Below are 19,191 nucleotides of genomic sequence, written 5' to 3' on the forward strand. Positions count from 1 at the left end.
GGCGGGAAGGGCAGGCTAGAAACTGGGCCACAGGCCAGGGCTCAAACACTGGGTCTGAGGGTCTGGCACTCTGGGAAATGAGAGCAGATAGGTTCTTCTTGTGAGGGAAACATGCCAGGGTAGGAAGGGATGTTTGCTGAAAGGCTATAATGTTCAGGACCAGCCTCATGGGCATACAAACAGTACAGTTGCATAGGCTTTGATTAAATGATCCAAGTTATTGCTAACTTGAACTTTTCAATAGGTCTTTGTAAAGGCAGGGGACCAGAGGAGGTCTGTATTTTCATTTTGCAAGGGAGTCTACAAATTATGTAGCTTGTCCTAATAATGGGTGCTGGGCAATGGTTATCTCATTTGGGCCTTCATCAGATGTCTGTGAGGGTGGTGTGGCTATCTCTGTCTCAGAGAAGGTCAAGCAGAGGCTCAGACTAGCCAACTCGCTTAGCTAGTATACATATTTAGGTAGTGTATGCAGCAAAGATTCTACCCCAAGCCCTTCTGGTTCTTTTTTTTTTTTTCTTTTTTAATGTTTTATTTACTTCTGAGAGAGAGAGAGAGAGAGAGAGAAATAGAGACAGTGTGAACAGAAGAGGGTCAGAGAGAGAGGGAGATACAGAATCCAAAGCAGGCTCCAGGCTCGGAGCTAGCTGTCAGCACAGAGCCCGATGCGGGGCTCGAACCAATGAACCGTGAGATCATGACCTGAGCTAAAGTCGGACACTTACCTGACTGAGCCACCCAGGCGCCCCTAAGCCCTTCTGGTACTAACTATTGCTCTGGTTATACTAGCTGGTCCTTGGCCTCGGCCCAGTAAATGTAGTAGGAAGATCCTTCCTTGCCAGGGCTTGATTCTCCAAATTCAATATCTTCTTCTCACCACAGAAAGAGAACCTTTAAAACAATAGGTTTTTCTCATTTCAAAGGGAACTTGTTTAGCTCCGAAGATTCTCAAACATTGCTTGTGGTTACATTTCATTTCTGGCTCATAAAGACGGAATAATGAACAGCCACAGGTACAAAAATGGGTAATTTAACAGGTTCTTTCCCGGACAGTTTGCCAGTTCTCTACGGACACACAGCACCTAGGAAGCCCCTCTCTCTCACAGACCAGGAGCTGGTGAGGGCTCCCTAGGGAGGAAGCTGAGGTTTGCCATGCCTGTGGGCACGACCAAGCGTCTGAGAGTGCAGCGGTCAGGAGGCTTGGACCCTGGCCCTTCCACTTAACTTCTCTGGGGATGAGTTTCTTTAACTGTGAAATGTATTAATAGGAGTTGCCTGAAAGGACTGATAATAGGAGTGCATGGAGTGACAACACAGGCAAACAGCGAATCCGGGTCCCTAAGTGTTAGCTCTCAGTACTCCATGGAGTCGTCTGCGTTAAGTCAGGGAGGCTGACCGAAGAAGTGAAGGCATGCAGGGACTAGCGAGGCAGCAACTGTGACCTCTCCACCCGACAGGCCAGGCAGAGCCACGCAGTTCCCCGGAAAGGCCCTGAGGCCGCATCTGCCCCTCTGTCTCACTCTGTTCTGATCATCCTGGCTGGGGAGCCCGGCTGAGCGCGTCAAGTACTGACATAAGATTGCTCGTCGACTAAACCGTGCAACCATAACCATGGGCGTGGAAACAGAGCAAGATTCCTCTCACAGTAGCGTGTTCAGATATACGGGAAAGAGCCCAGGAGAGCTGCCTACGTCTACAAGGACGAAGATCGAATACAAGTCAGCGAAATAAATAAACCGCTTGTCCCCTCTGAGCCCACTGTCTTCCCGGCTGCCATCACTGTAAGGTCAGTGACTGCAGGTGCATTTGCGAGCCTCCCTTCTTGAACGCAAAAGACACAGGAGGGAAACATAAAATACTAATGTCCTATCAACCCTGAACAGACGTACTGGAGAATCATGATAAAATCATAAAAGCATCATAAAATGCTTTCTATTCCAGGGCGTGCGAAGTCTGACGTAAAGCCTCAGAGGAGCCAGACTGGAAAGTAATGGAGGAGCGAGAGGCAACGGTCTGATCCGCAGTTCTCTAACACACGCAGCTGGGGCGAGCAGGGTCCCTGTTTGTGGCCCTTCAGACATGAGGAAAACTGTGAATGTTATAAGCATCAGAGTGAAAGGTCCTCCTGCCTCTTGCTACTCTCTCTCCCTTTCAACAAATCTAGATGTGCAGTTCGTAAAACACAGCTGCACATTTTTATCACTCTTTCTATCGAGAGTTGGGGTCGAGGTCCCCTTCTCATGAATGTGGGGAGACTTGCAGCTGCCCACAGTACCAACAGGGTATGGAAGTTACACAGTTGACGTTGTCAGACATGCGAGTGAAGTCATCCAAGGTCCTCCGATCTGAACATCCAAGCATCTCCCATCCAAACACCACCTAACCACCGACCTCCGCCAACCCCAAAAGGAAGAGGGATCATTCTGCAAAGCCCAGCCTGGATTCCCGACCCACAGTACTGAAAGCTGAGGCAGCCACTATTTTAAGCCACTGAATTCTGAGGTGGCTGTCACACAGCCATGGTTAACTGGGGCCTGGATACACTGTGCTGTGCCTCCTTGACTCCACGAGCCAGGGAGGAAGAATATGCTCGTCCCCGTTTCACAGGGAGCAGGCTTCCTAGCTCCCACCTCCACTAGCTTTTCAGGAAACGAGTCCCCATTGGGCTCTTCACAGACACTTCTAGGGTCTCCACCATCTAGTCCTTTCAAGAATGCAAGACTCTAAGCTCTGCGTCATCCTCCAGGCTCACTGTGAAGCTTTTAGTTGTTGCCAAAGAACCATCCCAAGGAAGGCTAATGCCCTTGGCTTTGAAGGTGTCAACAGGCTGAAGAGATCCTATGAAAGGATGGCACTTGTGTCATGCTCCCTTTCTCACGGACTCTGGTCTCAGTCCATGGGAGGGTTGGGAGGGAAAAATGATCTTACTTCACTCAGAATTTACCTTTCCCTTTGCCCCAGGTCTCGCTCAACCTTAAGATAAAGTTGCTTTTATTGCCTGTCATCTCAAGCCTGATTCTGTAACTCTTGTCAAAATAGGCTCCTGGCTGGCGGACTTGCCTCACTTTTCTCTCCAGGTGGTGGACACCTAAAGTGATGTGAGTGACGCCCACTCTGGGAACCCCCACAGCCACAGAAGACCGGCATTTAGGCACTACACTTTCCATTAAAAAGCATTTTCTTGTTGTCTACTTAGTACATGCATGGGCATGACATCCCTTGCTCTGAAATCTGGATCTTACATGAAACCATTCTATTTGCAATGCCGCAAGCCCATTTCTTAACAGTACTGGGGAAGTAGCAAGGCTGCACACTTACACTGTTAATTTTGGGGGGCACCTGGGTGGTTCAGTCTGTTGAGCAACCGACTTCAGCTCAGGTCATGATCTCATGGTTCATGAGTGTGAGCCCCACATGGGGCTCACAGCTGTCAGCCTGTCAGCGCAGAGCCTGCCTCTGATCCTCTGTCCACCTCTTTCTGTTCCTCCCCCACTTGTGCTCTCCCCAAAATAAATAAATCTTTTTTAATTAAAAAAAAAAAATGTTAATTTGGGGGCGCCTGGGTGGCTCAGTTGGTTAAGCGTCTGACTTTGGCTCAGGTCATGATCTCACGGTCCATGAGGTCTAGCCTCATGTCAGGCTCTGTGCTGACAGCTCGGAGCCTGGAGCTTGCTTCAGATTCTGTGTCTCCCTCTCTCTCTGCCCCTCCCCTGCTCACTCTGTCTCTCTTTCTCAAAAATAAACAAACAAACACAAATAAATAAATAATAAAATGTTAATTTCGAGAATCATGTGACATTCTATCACCTCAAGGCTTTGTTTGTTTTCCTGTATTGAGCTCCAATTCTAAAATACCTGGAGGGCATAATCATATATTCTAAAAATCATCTGCAGAGTCATTCGAAAAACTGAGTAACAGAGCTCACTAAAAATATCTTACATATAAACTCATTGCTAGAAGGAAAGTGATGGTCCTTACTATGATTATCTGCCATGAGCAGTTCACTGTAAATAAAAAAAGAGGAAGCTCAGGAGGAAATCTGCTTCCTTTTGTCTTTGATCACGAGCTGACCTCCTAAGACTGAGTACGCATATGCCTGGTTCAGACCATGTATGTGTTCACTAGAGTAAAGACAGTGCATGCGTTGCCCAGCTACTGGTATGCATGCTCTTGGTAGAACACAGATTATTTTAGCTAGTGCATATAAATATCTTACATTTTAATACCTACTGGCTTTAATGCTTATTGAAACAGAAATATCCAGGGGTGCCTGGGTGGCTCAGTCGGTTAAGCCTCTGACTTCGGCTCAGATCATGATCTCACGGTTCGTGGGTTCGAGGCCCGCATTGGGCTCTGTGCAGACAGCTAGCTCCGAGACTGGAGACTGTTTCAGATTCTGTGTCTCCCTCTCTCTCTGACCCTCCCCTGCTTACACTGTCTCTCTCTCTCAGAAATAAATAAAAAAACATTTAAAAAATTTTTAAAAACCCAGAAATATCCAGTCTACCTTAAGATATTTTGAGGGAGGGGTGCCTGGGTGGCTCAGCTGGTTAAGCGTCCGAATTCAAGCGTCCAGCTTCAGCTCAGGTCATGATCTCAAGGTTCGTGGGTTCAAGCCCCATGGCGGGCTCTGTGCTGACAGCTTAGAGCCTGGAACCGGCTTCGGATTCTGTGTCTCCCTCTCTCTCTGCCTCTTCTCCACTCACCACAGTCTCTCTCCCTCTCAAAAATAAATAAACTTAAAAAAAAAAAATTTTTTTTAAAGATATTTTGAAGGAAAGGAGTTAAGACACTACCTAACGTCTCCCCGTTTCTCTAGCTCTCCCCCTTTTCTTATCTTTTCTTCCAGGCTCTCTGACCTCTCCTTCTAATCTTCCACCCATTGCTGCCCGAGAGAACCCTCCCCTCCACACCACCACTTTTTATTTACTGAGCAATTTAATTCTTCAGCTTCTGATTTGCATCTGAAAATGTATTTAGCAGCTAAGTAAACAAAAGATCCCCCAACACATAGGAGTCCTCCCTCAACAAATAGTAAATGGTAAATAAATTGTTTTTGTCACAAATATATATGTTTTAAGTCCATACCACAGGAAGTTGAAAATCGAACTATATTTAAAAAGAAAAAAGAAAACGCACTGATTTTTCTAAGTGTTTGTCCATGTCATGACAAGCTGAGGACTATCACATAACACACATAAGACACACCTGTGTTCACATTACTTTTCTGTGTCATAGTTACCTTATCTGAAAATGTAAGACATCATACTTACTTGAATTCTTATTGGGAAAACTAAATAACATTCACTGGTTGGCACACTATAATCAATTAGATTTATTATTATAGATTTCAAGGTATACTTTAAGCTTTAAGACATGAAATTACAATATTTTCATTGCATATTTATGTATGGTTACCTTCTGTTTGAGGCTAGTGATCCTGGTTTTCCATTTAGACTTGTGATTTAGTTTTCTTTTGCTTGCAATTTGAGTTTTTAAAAAGTGAGTCAACTTAAAAACATTAAGCACAGGGTGCCTTGCTGGCTCAGTCAGTCGAGCCTCTGACCCTTGACTTCATGATCCCAGGGTTGTGGGATCAAAACCGTGTCGCTCTCTGCACTTGAGCACGGAGCCTGCTTAAGGTTCTCTCTCTCATTCTGCCCTTCTGCCTCACTCATGTTCTCTCTCTCCCTCTAAAATAAAAAAAATAACTAAATAAAAATATGAAGCAGTAGTTCAGAAGATACATGGAAATAAATGGCAACTCTTGAAGGTGACCTAGGAATGAGTTTAGTTGTGAATGAAATGGGTTACCCAAAACTCTATCAGATCTGAGATTCCCTTTTGTAACAAGTACTTGGATTTCCCTCTTCTCTATTTAAAAGCAAAAAATCATAATTAATATGATTATACAGATTGTTTTCAGAAAATCAATACTATATATTATTAACAGGAATCTAACAGGAAAAGCAAAGTGACGTCACCCCTGATAAACTAGTATGCATCTCAGCATGAAACGCTCCTGCGTGCCTGGCTGCAGGAGAAGATGCATTGCGGTGGCCAGAAAATTGGACCAGCACACGGGATCCCCAGGATGCAAGAGCTCCGTGTGCGGAGCCCATGCACGTGTGTTTGCTGCATCCCTGACAAGTCCTATGAGTCAGTGATGAGATTTTTCAGAAATGGGTGAGATTTGAAACAAGATGAAGTTGAATCATTCTGCACTGCATTGTGGTTTTATTCTCGGAAATTCAGTGAAAATTAAGCCTTCCCCAAAACACTGTGTGTTAAGTTCTAAGTTGAGATCATTAGAAATCAGGGCTTTCCTTCCTGGAAAGCCTGATGGGGCATTACAAAGGCCTGCGGTGCTCAGTCCTGTATCGTTGACTGTGGATGCTCTGTCATATAGCAGATCTGTCCATTGGACTTATCTTGCAGAACTGAAACTCTCAACCCAGCGAATGCCTCGCTTTTTCCTCCTCCCCTCAACCCTCAGAAACCACCATTTGATTCTCTGCTTCTATGAGTTGGACGATTTTAGATACCTAATAAAAATGGAATCATGCAGTGTTTGTCCTTCTGTGACTGGTTTATTTCACTTTGCATAATGTTGAGGATAGAGCTCATGTTGAATGTCCTTACCACAAACCAACCAACCAACCAACCAACCATAAAAGAACACAAGGAAATTGTGGGAGGTGATAGATACATTTAGTATCTTGATTGTGTTCTGGTATCACCGGTGTATGTCTATGTCCAAACTCATCGAGATATCCACATTAAATATGCGTGATTTCAGGCATATTAATTATACCTCAACAAAACTCAAAACAGAAAAATTAAGAAAGAAAGAAAGCTGCATTAGACACTGGACAATTCTTCAATTGCAAGACCATCCCATATATTATAGTACATTTAGTATCCTTGACTCCTGCCCACTAAATGACAAAAGCACCCCCAACTTCTTGAGTCAAACATCTCCAGAGATTCACAAAATGCCCCTGGGACGTGATCTCATCCCCACTAGTTTACAATCTTGGGCAAGTCACTTAAATTGTGATATACCTAATGTGACTGTAACCAGGTGTTTTAGGTGGATATGTCAGAAACCTAACCCCCAGTACCTTGGGATGTGACCTTATTTGGAGACAGAGTCTTTACAGAGGTAAACAAGTAAAAGTGGGATCATTAAAGTGGGCACTAAGATATGATAAGCATTCTTATAATAGTGGGGGAATCTTGACATAGCCACTCACAGAAGGAAACACTCTGTGAGGATGAAAGTAAAGATCAGGATAATGCTTCTACAAGCTAAGAAACACTGGTGATTGCCAGCAAACCACCAGAAGCTGGGGCAGAGGCATAGAACAAATTCTTCCTGACAGCTCTCAGAAGAACCAACTCAGCTGACCCCTTGATAGTGGACTCCTGATGTGCAGAACAGTGAGATAATGCATTTCTTTGATCTAAGCCACTTGTGTGTGGTACTTTGTTAGGTCAGTCCTAGCAAACTAATACATCATGAAACTATATCTGCAAAATTAAATATGTTCTTTTAATTTTCGTCTTAAATGTTTGTTCTCCTCCAGCATTTTTCTTTCTGGGATCTATTTCATATGAAAATGGGCTTGATATAAGGGAATATTACTCGGCCATTAAAAAGAATGAAATCTTGCCATTTGCAGCAACATGGATATAGCCAGAGAGTATAATGCCAGGAGAAATAAGTCAGTCTGAGAAAGCCAAATATCATATGATTTCACTTATATGTGGAACTTAAGAAACAAATGAGCAAAGGGAAAAGACAGAGAGAGAGAAGCCAAGAAACAGATTCTTAACTATACAGAACAAACTGATGGTCAGCAGAGGGGAGGTAAATGGGGAGATAGGTGAAATAGGTGATGGGAATTAAGGAGTGCACTTGTCATGGGTGAGCACTTGGTGATCATACGGAATTGCTGACTTACCGTATTGTAAACCTGAAACTAATATAACACTGTACGTTAACTACACCAGAACTAAGATTTTACAAAACAAAACAAAAAAAATTAAAAAAAAAAAAGAAAATGAGCTTAAAAGAGAAAATTTCTGTGGAGAGGATACGCTAAGATTAACATATAAAGCCTGGGGCTAATGGAGCCGCTCACGATGGTCTTTCATGACAGAGAAGAAACCACTTTCCACCATTAAAAACTTGACCAAGAAGCTAGAATCTGGAAGATGGTAATACTAGATGACCTCTTAGCCTGTCCCTTCTCAGCTTGTGGATTATGAAAACAAGTAGGGGAAGCCAGAGATAATCTCTTCACTCAGGTTTCACAGGTTTGAAGCAGGAAGAGGCTGCACTGGATAGTTTTTTGGAAGCAGTGACATTAGGGACCTTTTCCATTCTCTATTTCGGACTCTTTGAAAGAAACTGCTTGGCAGACTATGTCTTTATCAACATGGAGGTGGCTGCCTACTTGTGAGGAAATGTGAGAGCATGAAAGATGCTCTGGTTTATATCCTGAGCTCCCTTTGCTGCTATGTGTGAAGGATGGGTGTGCTCACCTTGCAAGAGCTAACAGGAAGGGAAGTGATGTAGGGAGTACCACCAGCCACAAAACTCAGCTGTAAATGCTCTAAGGGGAGCATCAGACAGATGGGCCATGCGTGAGTCCATGGTCTTCAAGAGGTCAGGGGGCCCTTTCCTCACTATGCCTTCAGTTCAGATATGCCCCTCACACCCCAGCCATACAAATGGCAATTTAGGAAGAGAAAAAGGAGAAGAAAACTCTCAGAGATTGGGCTCATGTCTCCAAAACAACAGTACACTGTCTATAGAGATTGTTTAAACAACTACGTTGAAAAGCAGTAGTGGTGAAGAATTGTTGGTTTTTGAAATATCCTCAATCCTTTCACAAAATTAAAGTAACTAAGGTAGCAAAATCAGAAATCTGCAAAACAAAAATCACGAGCACAACTGTATGATAGTGCGCCCTCTGGAACTTCAGAATACAGGGTGCTGGGGCAATACCTCTAGTACTTAAGTTTTACTCCATAAAAGTGGAGACTTTTGTGTATGGTAAAGATTGTGGTCCGTTTTCCTTCTTTTGCATGTAGATATCCAGTTTTTCCAACACCATTTTTAAAAATCTTTTTAACGTTTATTTATTTTTGAGAGACAGGGTGCAAGTGGGCGAGGGGCAGAGAGAGAGGGAGACACAGAATCCGAAGCAGGCTCCAGGCTCTGAGCTGTTGGCACAGAGCCCGATGCAGGGCTGGAACTCACAAACCGTGAGATCATGACCTGAGCCGAAGTTGGACGCCCAACCGACTGAGCCACCCAGGCTCCCCAACACCATTTATTAAAGAGACTATCTTCCCTCATTGCATTTTTGGCTCCTTCTTGACAGATTAGTTGACTAAGAAGCTAGATCCTTGCAGAAGTAGCAACTGCAAAGGAAAAAAACAGGATAAGAAAAGGAGAATTCTCACAGGCGCAGGAGCTTGGGGCACGTGGCTCTCTCTCTCTCTCTCTCTCGTAATGAGAAATGTTAACTGCTCTGGACATAAAAGTGTAAAATATTACTATCTCTATGTTAGACAAGGACAAATTTACATATTAGGTTTCTCTATGTCTGAATTTTATTAGTCAATGATTAGTTCTTTACAGTAATTATAGAATCACTTTATTTTTTTTAGATGATTTTACTAACGTATGGTTGACACATGATGCTTTATTAGTTTCAGATGTAGACAAATTTGACAATTCTACATTTAGTTATATGCACCATAACTGCAGATTTATATTATGTTTACCTGTGAAAATATTTGTCTTCCTAATTATTACTTAATTAAAAAAAAACCTTATTCTTTCTGTATATTGATCTCTTTATCTGTAATATGATAATATAAGGATATCTACTTTTTTTAATGTTTTATTTATTTCTGAGAGAGAGAGAGAGAGAGAGAGAGTGAGTGAGCAGGGGAGGGTCAGAGAGAGAAGGAGCCACAGAATCTGAAGCAGCCTCCAGGCTCTGAGCTAGCTGTCAGCACAGAGCCCGATGCGGGGCTCAAACCCACAAACCGTAAGATCATGACCTGAGCCGAAGTCAGACGCTTAACCGACTGAGCCACCCAGGTGCCCCAAGGATATCTACTTTTTAAAAAGTTCTAGGATTAAATAGGCTAATGTAAGTAAAAGTTAAATATGTGGGAAAGTTCTTAGCACATACTAAATATTGTTTAAGTGTTAGCCATTATCATCCTTCTAGCTGTCATAATTATTGACCTTTGAAAAGACTATACTCTCTTTGGTAACTATATTTTAGGAGGGCTATGTTTGTGTGAGTACATATATTTCTATATACATCTATTTCCTATTTTTTTAAGTTATTTATTTATTTTGAGAGAAGGAGAGTGCACCCAGTAGAGTGGCAGAGAGAGAGGAGAGAGGGAATCTCCCAAGCAGGCTCCATAACTCTGCGCTCAAATCCACGAGCCGTGAGATCATGACCTGAGCCAAAGTCAGACGTTTAGCCTTGAGCCACCCAGATGCCCCTTTATATATGTCTATTTTCTATCAGCTACCTAGACGAAGCCACAATATCCAAGAGAGAAAGGAGCATGGTATTGGAGCGGAGATAAGAAAAGTGATCAGATGGAACCTATTCTTCCACATCCCTTCATGGTTTTATTTTATTTTTATTTAGGCTGAATTACTCTGCATTTGGCAATGAATTCTTTTGGACAATGCTGTGTCCCACACTTTTCTCTAGTCAGGAGAGGACAATAAACACTTCAAGGAGGACAAGTCTAGTGGGAAGACAATAAGGTTTTCCTAAAGAGGACTAGAACATTCAACCTATGAAGTATGAAAGAAGGGTCTTTAATGGGCGGGGGTGGGGCAGCTAGAGAGGGGAAGGAGTCAGACTATCAGACTCAAGACATGACTAGGAGCTGGGGTTCTGACGGGGGTAAGAATTTCCTCTTTTTATTTTCCTCTGGACTCGTAAATAGGCACATTTGCTATCAGATCATAGTGTGTCTTCCTTTATGATAAGTCCCACAAGATACCCTAAAACCTTTAGCATACCCTGCTGCACATCACCGGCCTCCAGTCAGGTTCTTACAGGCCCGAGCAAGAGGGGAAAAGGCAGTCTTGTCCCATGAGGTCAGTGCAACACTGAGCGGCCAGTGAGCAAAGCAGCTCAATCACAGATGGTCAAATGTATCTGGCCAGAATGAGAAACAGGCACCTACTCTCAAAAGTAAGTTAAAAGAAAAGGAGCCTTGAAGGAGGATGCTTGAGGGCACAGATTATTTTTAAAAATCAGAATCCAGACAGTCTTTGAAGTATCCACAGGTCCCTCTAATGTTCCATTTCAATTCCATTCAGTTAGCATTTACTGAGAAACTAATGTTTGATGGCCACTAAACTCAAGCTCTGCATGTTGGGGATGCAGAATAAACGAATGCACAGATTTGTGCCTTCAAAGGTTTACCACTGCGTGTGCAGAGAGATCCTTCTAAAAATAGCGAAAATACAGCATGATCATCATAGGAGAGGCAGCAATTTTCAACCACTTGTAACTGGATCAATTTGTTTGCTCAAAATGTCAGACAGTTCTCCATATTGATTGGCTTGGGGGAACGGGTGCCTTTAACGATTTCCAGCCAAAGAGGTCCAAGGCTGCAGACATCTTATAAAACAATGGACTCGGGAAATTCTTCTGGGTGTTGACTCCCACATGGTGCTCCATAATTTCTATTATTCGGGCCTCTAAAATCTCCATTTTGGGGGCTTTCTGTCTAGATTCTCCTCCGTGGCCTGAACCTCTCTGAGCAGTGCCATATTCAGAACTCTAGAGGTGGCTTAAAAAGGAAGACACTCAGATGGATTTGGAGTCACCTATACAAGGTGCCTATAATGAGAGGCACAAGTCTGCTGTCAGCGAATATTTTAGACAAAGGATATCCCTTTTCTTTTTGTGTCACCAGACGGTGGTTTTATCACTCCCTACCAGTCCACCTTCTCAGTGGCATCTTCCATTTTCTTTTATCTCAGGCTCTCTTCAATGGCTGTGCTATAATTAGAACGGGAGCCCTTTTATTTTATCCTATTTGCTACGTAGGCCTTATCTATTGACACTGGGAAGGACACAATGGTCTGAACTATGGTCCTCATCCCAAAGCACTGGATACTCTGCCCTTCCCGGGATGGTACTCTCCAATATCCCCTGCCCGCTGTGAATCCAAAATTCACACGCTCAAAGAAGGTCCTCCAAGGCCAAATTGGTTATAAAAGAAGATGAAGAAGTTCCCATGTTCAGACCCTACTTCTCTGCCTGACAATGACCCCAATACTAAGTCCTAAGAGCAAAACATAGAGGCCTGAAGTGATCCTTATCATCTGCCAAGCAAAGGACAGCCCTCCACAGAAAATGATTACCAACCCAAACGGTCAATGGTGCCAAGGTTGAGAAACCCTAGTTAGAATGCAATTTAGATGTCGTAACAAAAAAAGACCCCTAAATGAAATGACTCAAATAAGATGGGAATGTACGAGCTTGTCTGGGGTGGGCGGGGAGGATGGCTCCTTTCATACGGTTACTCTGCACTCCTCTATGATGCTGACCTTTGCAGACGGTTGAAGCTGGCTATCCAGTTTTGCCTTAACGTTCTGACCCACACGCACTAATTTGCTGGGGGGCTGCCCTAACACAGCGCCACAGACGGGTGGCTTAAATAGAAATTTGTTTTCTCATGGTCTGGAAGCTGAAAAATGGAGATCAGGTGCTGACAGCACTGTGTTTTTGAGGCCTCTCTCATTGGCTTGCAGACAGTGGCCTTCGCTCTGTGTGTTTGCATGACCTTTTGGATGTGCCCGTATCCTTGGTATCTCTTGTTCTTATGAGGGCACCAATCATATTGAATTAGGGCCCCACCCTTATGATCTCATTTAACCGCAATCATCTCGTTAAAGGCCCCATCTCCAAATACAGTCACATTGGGGGTTAGGGCTTCAACATGTGAGTTTTGAGGATACACAATTCAGTCTGGAACATCGTGGGAAAGGAGAAGAAGAGACATTAGAGGGCAAACAATTGTATTTCGTTAGAGATTTTTCCTCAAAGTTGTGCAAGTCATTCTCTTGCATGTCACTGGCCCAAAACTTTGTCACATGCCCAGCCCAACTGCAAAAGAGGCTGGGAAATCTATTCTCTAGCTCGGCAACCGTGCACCCAGATAAATCTCAGAAGGCTACGTTACTTTAGAGAAGACTACTAAAGAAAGAGACAAAATTTTAGAACTGGGAAATGGCAGTTTGTTCTCATTTTGATTTAGCATTTCCCCAAAATAATGCCTCTTGGATTCATCCCAACTACCAGGGCCCATGAGATAATGATACTGATTCCTACATAGGACCCAAGCACTGCAGATACTACTCCCATCCCTAGATCTTCTTTTATTTAGAAAAGAGTCACAAAACTGCAGCCAGAAGAAAATGCTTCATATTTCCTCAGGGGCAGTTATGAGTCCAGGCAAATTCACTCCCACCCTGAATTACGCCGTGTGTCTCTTAGTTTGTCATTAAAAAAAATTTTTTTAACATTTATTTTTAGTTTTGAGAGACAGAGCATGGGCAGAGAAGGGGCAGAGAGAGAGGGAGACACAGGACCTGAAACAGGCTCCAGGCTCTGAGCTGTCAGCACAGAGCCCAATGTAGGGCTCGAACCCACAGACCACGAGATCATGACCCGAGCCGAAGTAGAACGCTTAACCGACTGAGCCACTCAGGCGCCCCATCTTAGTTTGTCTTTAAAAAGGTAGTGAGAAAGGCTCCATGGAGAGGGAACTGGAAGAGAAAAATGCCTAGGGTGATGTGCTTTAAATTAACTTCCTTTCTGCCAGTGAACTCTCAGACCTCTGTCCTTAATGACTGTGGTTGAGATGTGGTTCTTAAAGGCACACAATTGGGAAAATATCCCTGGATAAGAGCATCTATTAATACTGTATTAACAACTACCATATCTAATATGTATTTTAAGAATGACCATAGTAAAATGGTAATACACTTTATTTTAACATACATTCGCTCAGTTAATATATTAACATTGAACAGTGATAATTCCAATGCTAAATTTTCCAGCAGTTTATGCTGCTAATGGCTAAAACAAGGCTATTGCCCGAGTCACCAGCAGGACTTCAGTCTATATTTATGTGAAATACCAGTAAGCCTTAATGGGCGTTATGAAATAAGCACAGAGTGGAAAGAAGGTGACCCTTCACAACTGCCCAATTTGCACCAGTGGAAGAAAGGCACTCACCGTTCTTCTTGTAGAACATAATTTCTCCTTTGAATTCTGTTTTCTCCTCCAGTGACTTTTCTATTTGAAGCATCAGCTGCTCGTTGGTTTCAACTCCAAATAAGAATTTGCAGCTGCAACTCTTCTGCATGACTTCAGTCCGGGCGAATCCAGCGAGCTCACAGAAGCCATCAGAACAGTAGACTATGGGGAACCCCTTGGCTACCTGGGCGTTCGCGAGGATGAAGTTGCTATCTGCAGAACGACAAGAAGACGCTCAGCCACTACATGAGCATGCAGAGCTGTTTCCTAAGTCACAGTTTCAGTAACAAATGAGCTTGGCTCACAGTGCCTAAAATGCATGTCCTGAAGAGCTGGGGTGGGAAAGAGACTCTCCCAAACAAAACGGCACTTACCAGCGGAACTATTAAGCTCTGGCTTTGGCTTGCATTTTGAAACACACTACAGAGGGAAGTCAGGATTCATCGGTCTGCTTTGGTAGGCACATACTACCTACTTAGCAGCCAGGTAGGGCGCTTTTGGCCATGGCTTTGGGCTCAAACTCTCAATCTGCCCCTCGATGTATTGATAAACTTGAACAAGGGATGCACGTGTTGAACTTCAGTATCTTTAGATTTCATTTCCCTAAAAGCAGACCCTGAAGGAGGATTTAAGTGGAAGTCATTTATTTGGCAGGTGATTTCAGGAAGTAAGCAATTGGAGAATTGAGAAAGGGAAGGGAGGTAAGGTAATAAAGAGTAGGAGAAAAGGATTTCACTGCCATGGCTGCTGAAACTCAATCATACAGACCCTGCAGGTGACCGAGGCCCACAACTTGGAATTTTCCCACTAAGGGGAGAGAAAGGGGTATTGTAGGGATTAATGAGAAATGCACCTAAAGTGCTTGGTGAAGTGTTTGGCACAATTAAGTATTCAATAAAATCTGTTGAGTGCTACTCACATTGTTATGGTTATTGTATTAACAAATAAGACACAGATGACCATCAAAAATAGCAGAGTGCTAAGTGTTTGGAGATAACTCCTGGAGGACAGGGTGAGAGGCAATATTCAGGGAAGGTTCAATTGTTTTGAGACTAATTTTGAGGTTTGGATATGATGATATGTATCAGCAAAAAGATGCAAATTAAAGATGGGCTGTAAGATAATACATTTATAAAATCTGATGGTGGGTGACTTTAGGTTCAGAATGAATTAGAGACTATTATTAAATCATTCATTCATTTTCTCATGAAACAAATGTTGGACAGTATACCAGACAATATTAGAGGCTGGGTTTTTTTAAATAATACAAGTAAAAATGGAAAGAAGTACAGCATAATTTCTTAAATGAAAAAAATCTAGATTCAATATAATATGTTATTAGATGAACTATTTTCTGTAGATGTATATGTATGTTTATGTATATGTATGTTTAAACATGGATATGTATATTTAAACGTGAAAGGCTGTGTGTACCTAAAAATAAATGGAAGAAACTGGTAACCATAGATGCCTTAGAGAGACTAACTTTGGGCAAAGATGGTAGACACATTTATTTTTACCATAGATCTACTGTGTACCCTTTTTATACCGTATGCTTTATATCGCCTATTCGAAAAACACTATGTTTAAACAAGGTTTGCAACAGACAGCCTATCTTTATGCACAGCCTATCTTTATGCCATGCAAGGGCTGGAACTCCAGCTACTTCCGAATGGCCGGCAGGCAAGCACCAAAGATCTATTCCATGGGCTTCCTCATCGTCTTTTAACCATCGGTTTCATGTTTCCATGGTCCACTATTAGCTGGCAGAACCAAATCCACTCTATCCAGCTTTTCTCCAATCAGTCGTGAACCCCAGAGTACAAATTCTAGTGCTAACATCTGCATCCTACCTGGGCTGGCGCTTCTACTCTCCCACTTACCCTCCCCACTGCTGAGAAAAGCCAGAGCTAAAGGCCTGTGCTGGGACGCCTTCAATGGCACCTTATTTTGAAGCCATGGGAGTGAATTAAACTATCCAAGACTCATTCAATTTTCTCATACTTTGCAGAAGCATTTATTGACTGCGTACTATATGTTGTAGTTTGTCCCAGGTGTAAGGATAAAGAGTTTATTGGATGCAGTCTCCACCCTTAAAGATCAGTAACAAACCTGCAAGAGCTCCTGGCTAGGTGCAGAGGCAGCCACCCTCCTGCCGGACTATGGTCTTCACCTCACCAACTCTGCAGAGCTACCGGTCACTCTCTACACAGTGTCTCTTCCTCTCTCCATTAGAGAGCTTTGGCTGAGAGATTGCTTAGGAAATGTAAATATAAGGGCACCTGGGTGGCTCAGTCGGTTAAGTATCTGACTTTGGCTCAGGTCATGCTTTCATGGTTCATGGGTTCGAGCCCCATGTCAAGCCTCACGTCAGGCTCTGGGCTGACAGGGTGGAGCTTGCTTGGGATTCTCGCTCTGTCCTCTCTCTCTCTGTCCCTCCCTGACTCATGCTTTCTCTCTCTTTCAAAATAAACTTAAAAAATTATGTTAAATTAAAAAAATGTAAATACACAGCGTTGGCAAAGTACTCAAACATCCTGAAAGAGCTTTTAATGCACTTTCAGAAGCCATTTTTCAATTGCCTGCTGACATGTTTATTGACTTTCTGCTGTACACCAGGTGACTGGATTCTACTGCACGGCAGGTCCCAGGAGGAGGTGACACAAGATGTTAAAAGATGAAGACGCTATAGTCTATAGTTCTAGATTATACCAATTTAATTAAAGAAATGTGTGAATACCAATAACACTAAAACAGAGCCTATGATTAGTACCAAATCTATGGTACGCAGATAATAAGTACGACCAGAGTTGAGAGATTAAAGATTCTAAGCTTTGAAAATGGTTAGCTTGGAGTAAGACAGAGATAGGCAGAAATGATTTATGAAAAGTCTTACAAGCTCAGAAGCAGATGCCTGGATGGAATGGTCTCAGAATGGAGAAAGTAATTGGAAACAGAGAGAATAAAAACACTACATTTTATCCTAAAGTCCAGTTTTCCCATTATTTAAAGGGCTACAACAGCTTTCTTCTGTTAGTATTTGATGAGAGAGCATAGGGCAACTGAGGGCAAAACATAGTCTGGCACCCCCACCCCCTCACCCCAGATGAGATGGGATCTGTGTGATATTCCTCTGACACTCCTGGCTACCCAAGAACAAGGGAAAGGGGGTTAAGTGCTTGCCATGGTGATGCGGGAAACTAAGGCAAATGAAAAATTAAATTCCCCTACAGCTGACATCCCACTGACGACTCCTTGAAACCAGCAGAGTGACCTCTCTCTAGGAGCTCAGCTGCCTCGCTGATGTCACTTTACTGGAGGCAAAAGGGAATCTTGACTTAACATTATCCTGAGCACACCCCTGCCCCAGGAATCTGTAAGTCTACTTTAACATATAAAAATTCCTCTGGAAACTTCCTTTATCTCATCTGCCCCAAGATACAGGCTGGCAATCCCACTCCAAGCTTACTGCCCGCCCACTGAAATACATCTGAAAGGTCTCATGACTGAGGTTTTATTAAACAGTAATAAATGGCAAGTCTCTAGCAACAGCGAGTCCCTCAAGGGGAAACTTTGCTTCCAAAATACCTTAGAGACTTACTCTATCCCTGCCCCCCTCCCAACCTGACAGAATATAATGAGTGACCTGCCACAATGCCAGGGCAGCTCTACTGTCCACGGGTCCTGTCCCTGTGCTTTACTAAAATCACCTTTTTGCACCAAAGATGTCTTCAAGAATTCTTTCCTGGCTTTCGGCTCCAGACCACCACACCATCACCGAAAACTTCACCAGTATTTTTTTTAAATGTATTTTTTTTATTTATTTCTAGGGGGGAGAGAGAGAGAGAGAGAGAGAGAGAGCGCGCACGCGAGCGGGGGAGGGTCAGAGAGAGAGGGAGTCACAGACTCTGAAACAGGCTCCAGGCTCCAAGCTGGCAGTCAGCACAGAGCCCGACGCGGGGCTTGAACCCACGAACCGCGAGATCATGACCTAAGGGAAAGTCGGACGCTTAACCGACTAGGCCACCCAGGCGCCCCAAAACTTCACCAGTATTTATCTGGTAAACATGCCCTTTCTCATCTTTCTCCTTTCAGCCCTTCTAGGGATCTATTGTAGTTGTGTCTTGCACATGGCATGTATTTAAATCTTTTAAAAGTACAATATGAAGATACTTCAATCAACTTGAGATTAATAACTTTACTTTTTATCATTATTACCATCTTCCATTGTTGTTGTTGTTTTTTTAACCAGCCTAATTTGTGCTTTTCTTCACTGTGTTATTTTGCCTTTTCCATTCTTACAAATTAAGAAATGTAACTCACCTAAAGTTATAGGACAATATTTAACACCAACAATAAACACCCATAGATCACACATCCAGCAAAATCCCCTGTGTGTACCAGACAGACTGTATTTCCCTGCTTCCCCAAAAAAGAAACCCCAAACTTGAATTTGTGTAATACACATTCCCATTCATACAGTTTCTACCACTTACATAAGCATCCTTAGACAACATATTGCCTATTTTTTCCCCTGACTTTATGGCATATATTATAGTATTTCAATCTGCATATTTCTTATTGACTTGATGCTTTTATTAATATCCTTAGCATCCTTACAATTGTTTACATAAGAAAAGACCAGTTTCCAGAGCTACAATAAGCTTTTGAAAAAAGCCGCTAAAGGCTTCACCAAATTGCCTGACTGTGTGTTTCAATTAAGGATTATAGTGTGTTTGGGGTATTGAATTTTTCCTGCAAATATACTGCAAAAACAAAGCAAAAAAAAAAAGTCGTGTATTTGGCCTTTTCTGTTTATATTTAGCACTTGTCCTCGATATGTAATTGCATTTCAAT

General features: G+C 42.9%; 1 protein-coding gene across 1 annotated transcript in view; it reads right to left on the reverse strand.

Annotated features, from left to right (window-relative positions):
- Positions 1 to 19,191, reverse strand: part of KCNH8 (potassium voltage-gated channel subfamily H member 8) — a 358,017-nt gene that overhangs the window by 227,110 nt on the left and 111,716 nt on the right. Inside the window, exon 2 of the mRNA XM_077750888.1 lies at positions 14,314 to 14,547. Within this exon, the coding sequence (XP_077607014.1) occupies positions 14,314 to 14,547 (234 nt within the window). The remainder of the gene's footprint in view (positions 1 to 14,313; positions 14,548 to 19,191) is intronic.

Source organism: Crocuta crocuta, unplaced genomic scaffold (assembly GCF_008692635.1).
Source record: "Crocuta crocuta isolate KB4526 unplaced genomic scaffold, BGI_CrCroc_1.0 scaffold279, whole genome shotgun sequence".
NCBI classification, from domain to species: domain Eukaryota; kingdom Metazoa; phylum Chordata; class Mammalia; order Carnivora; family Hyaenidae; genus Crocuta; species Crocuta crocuta.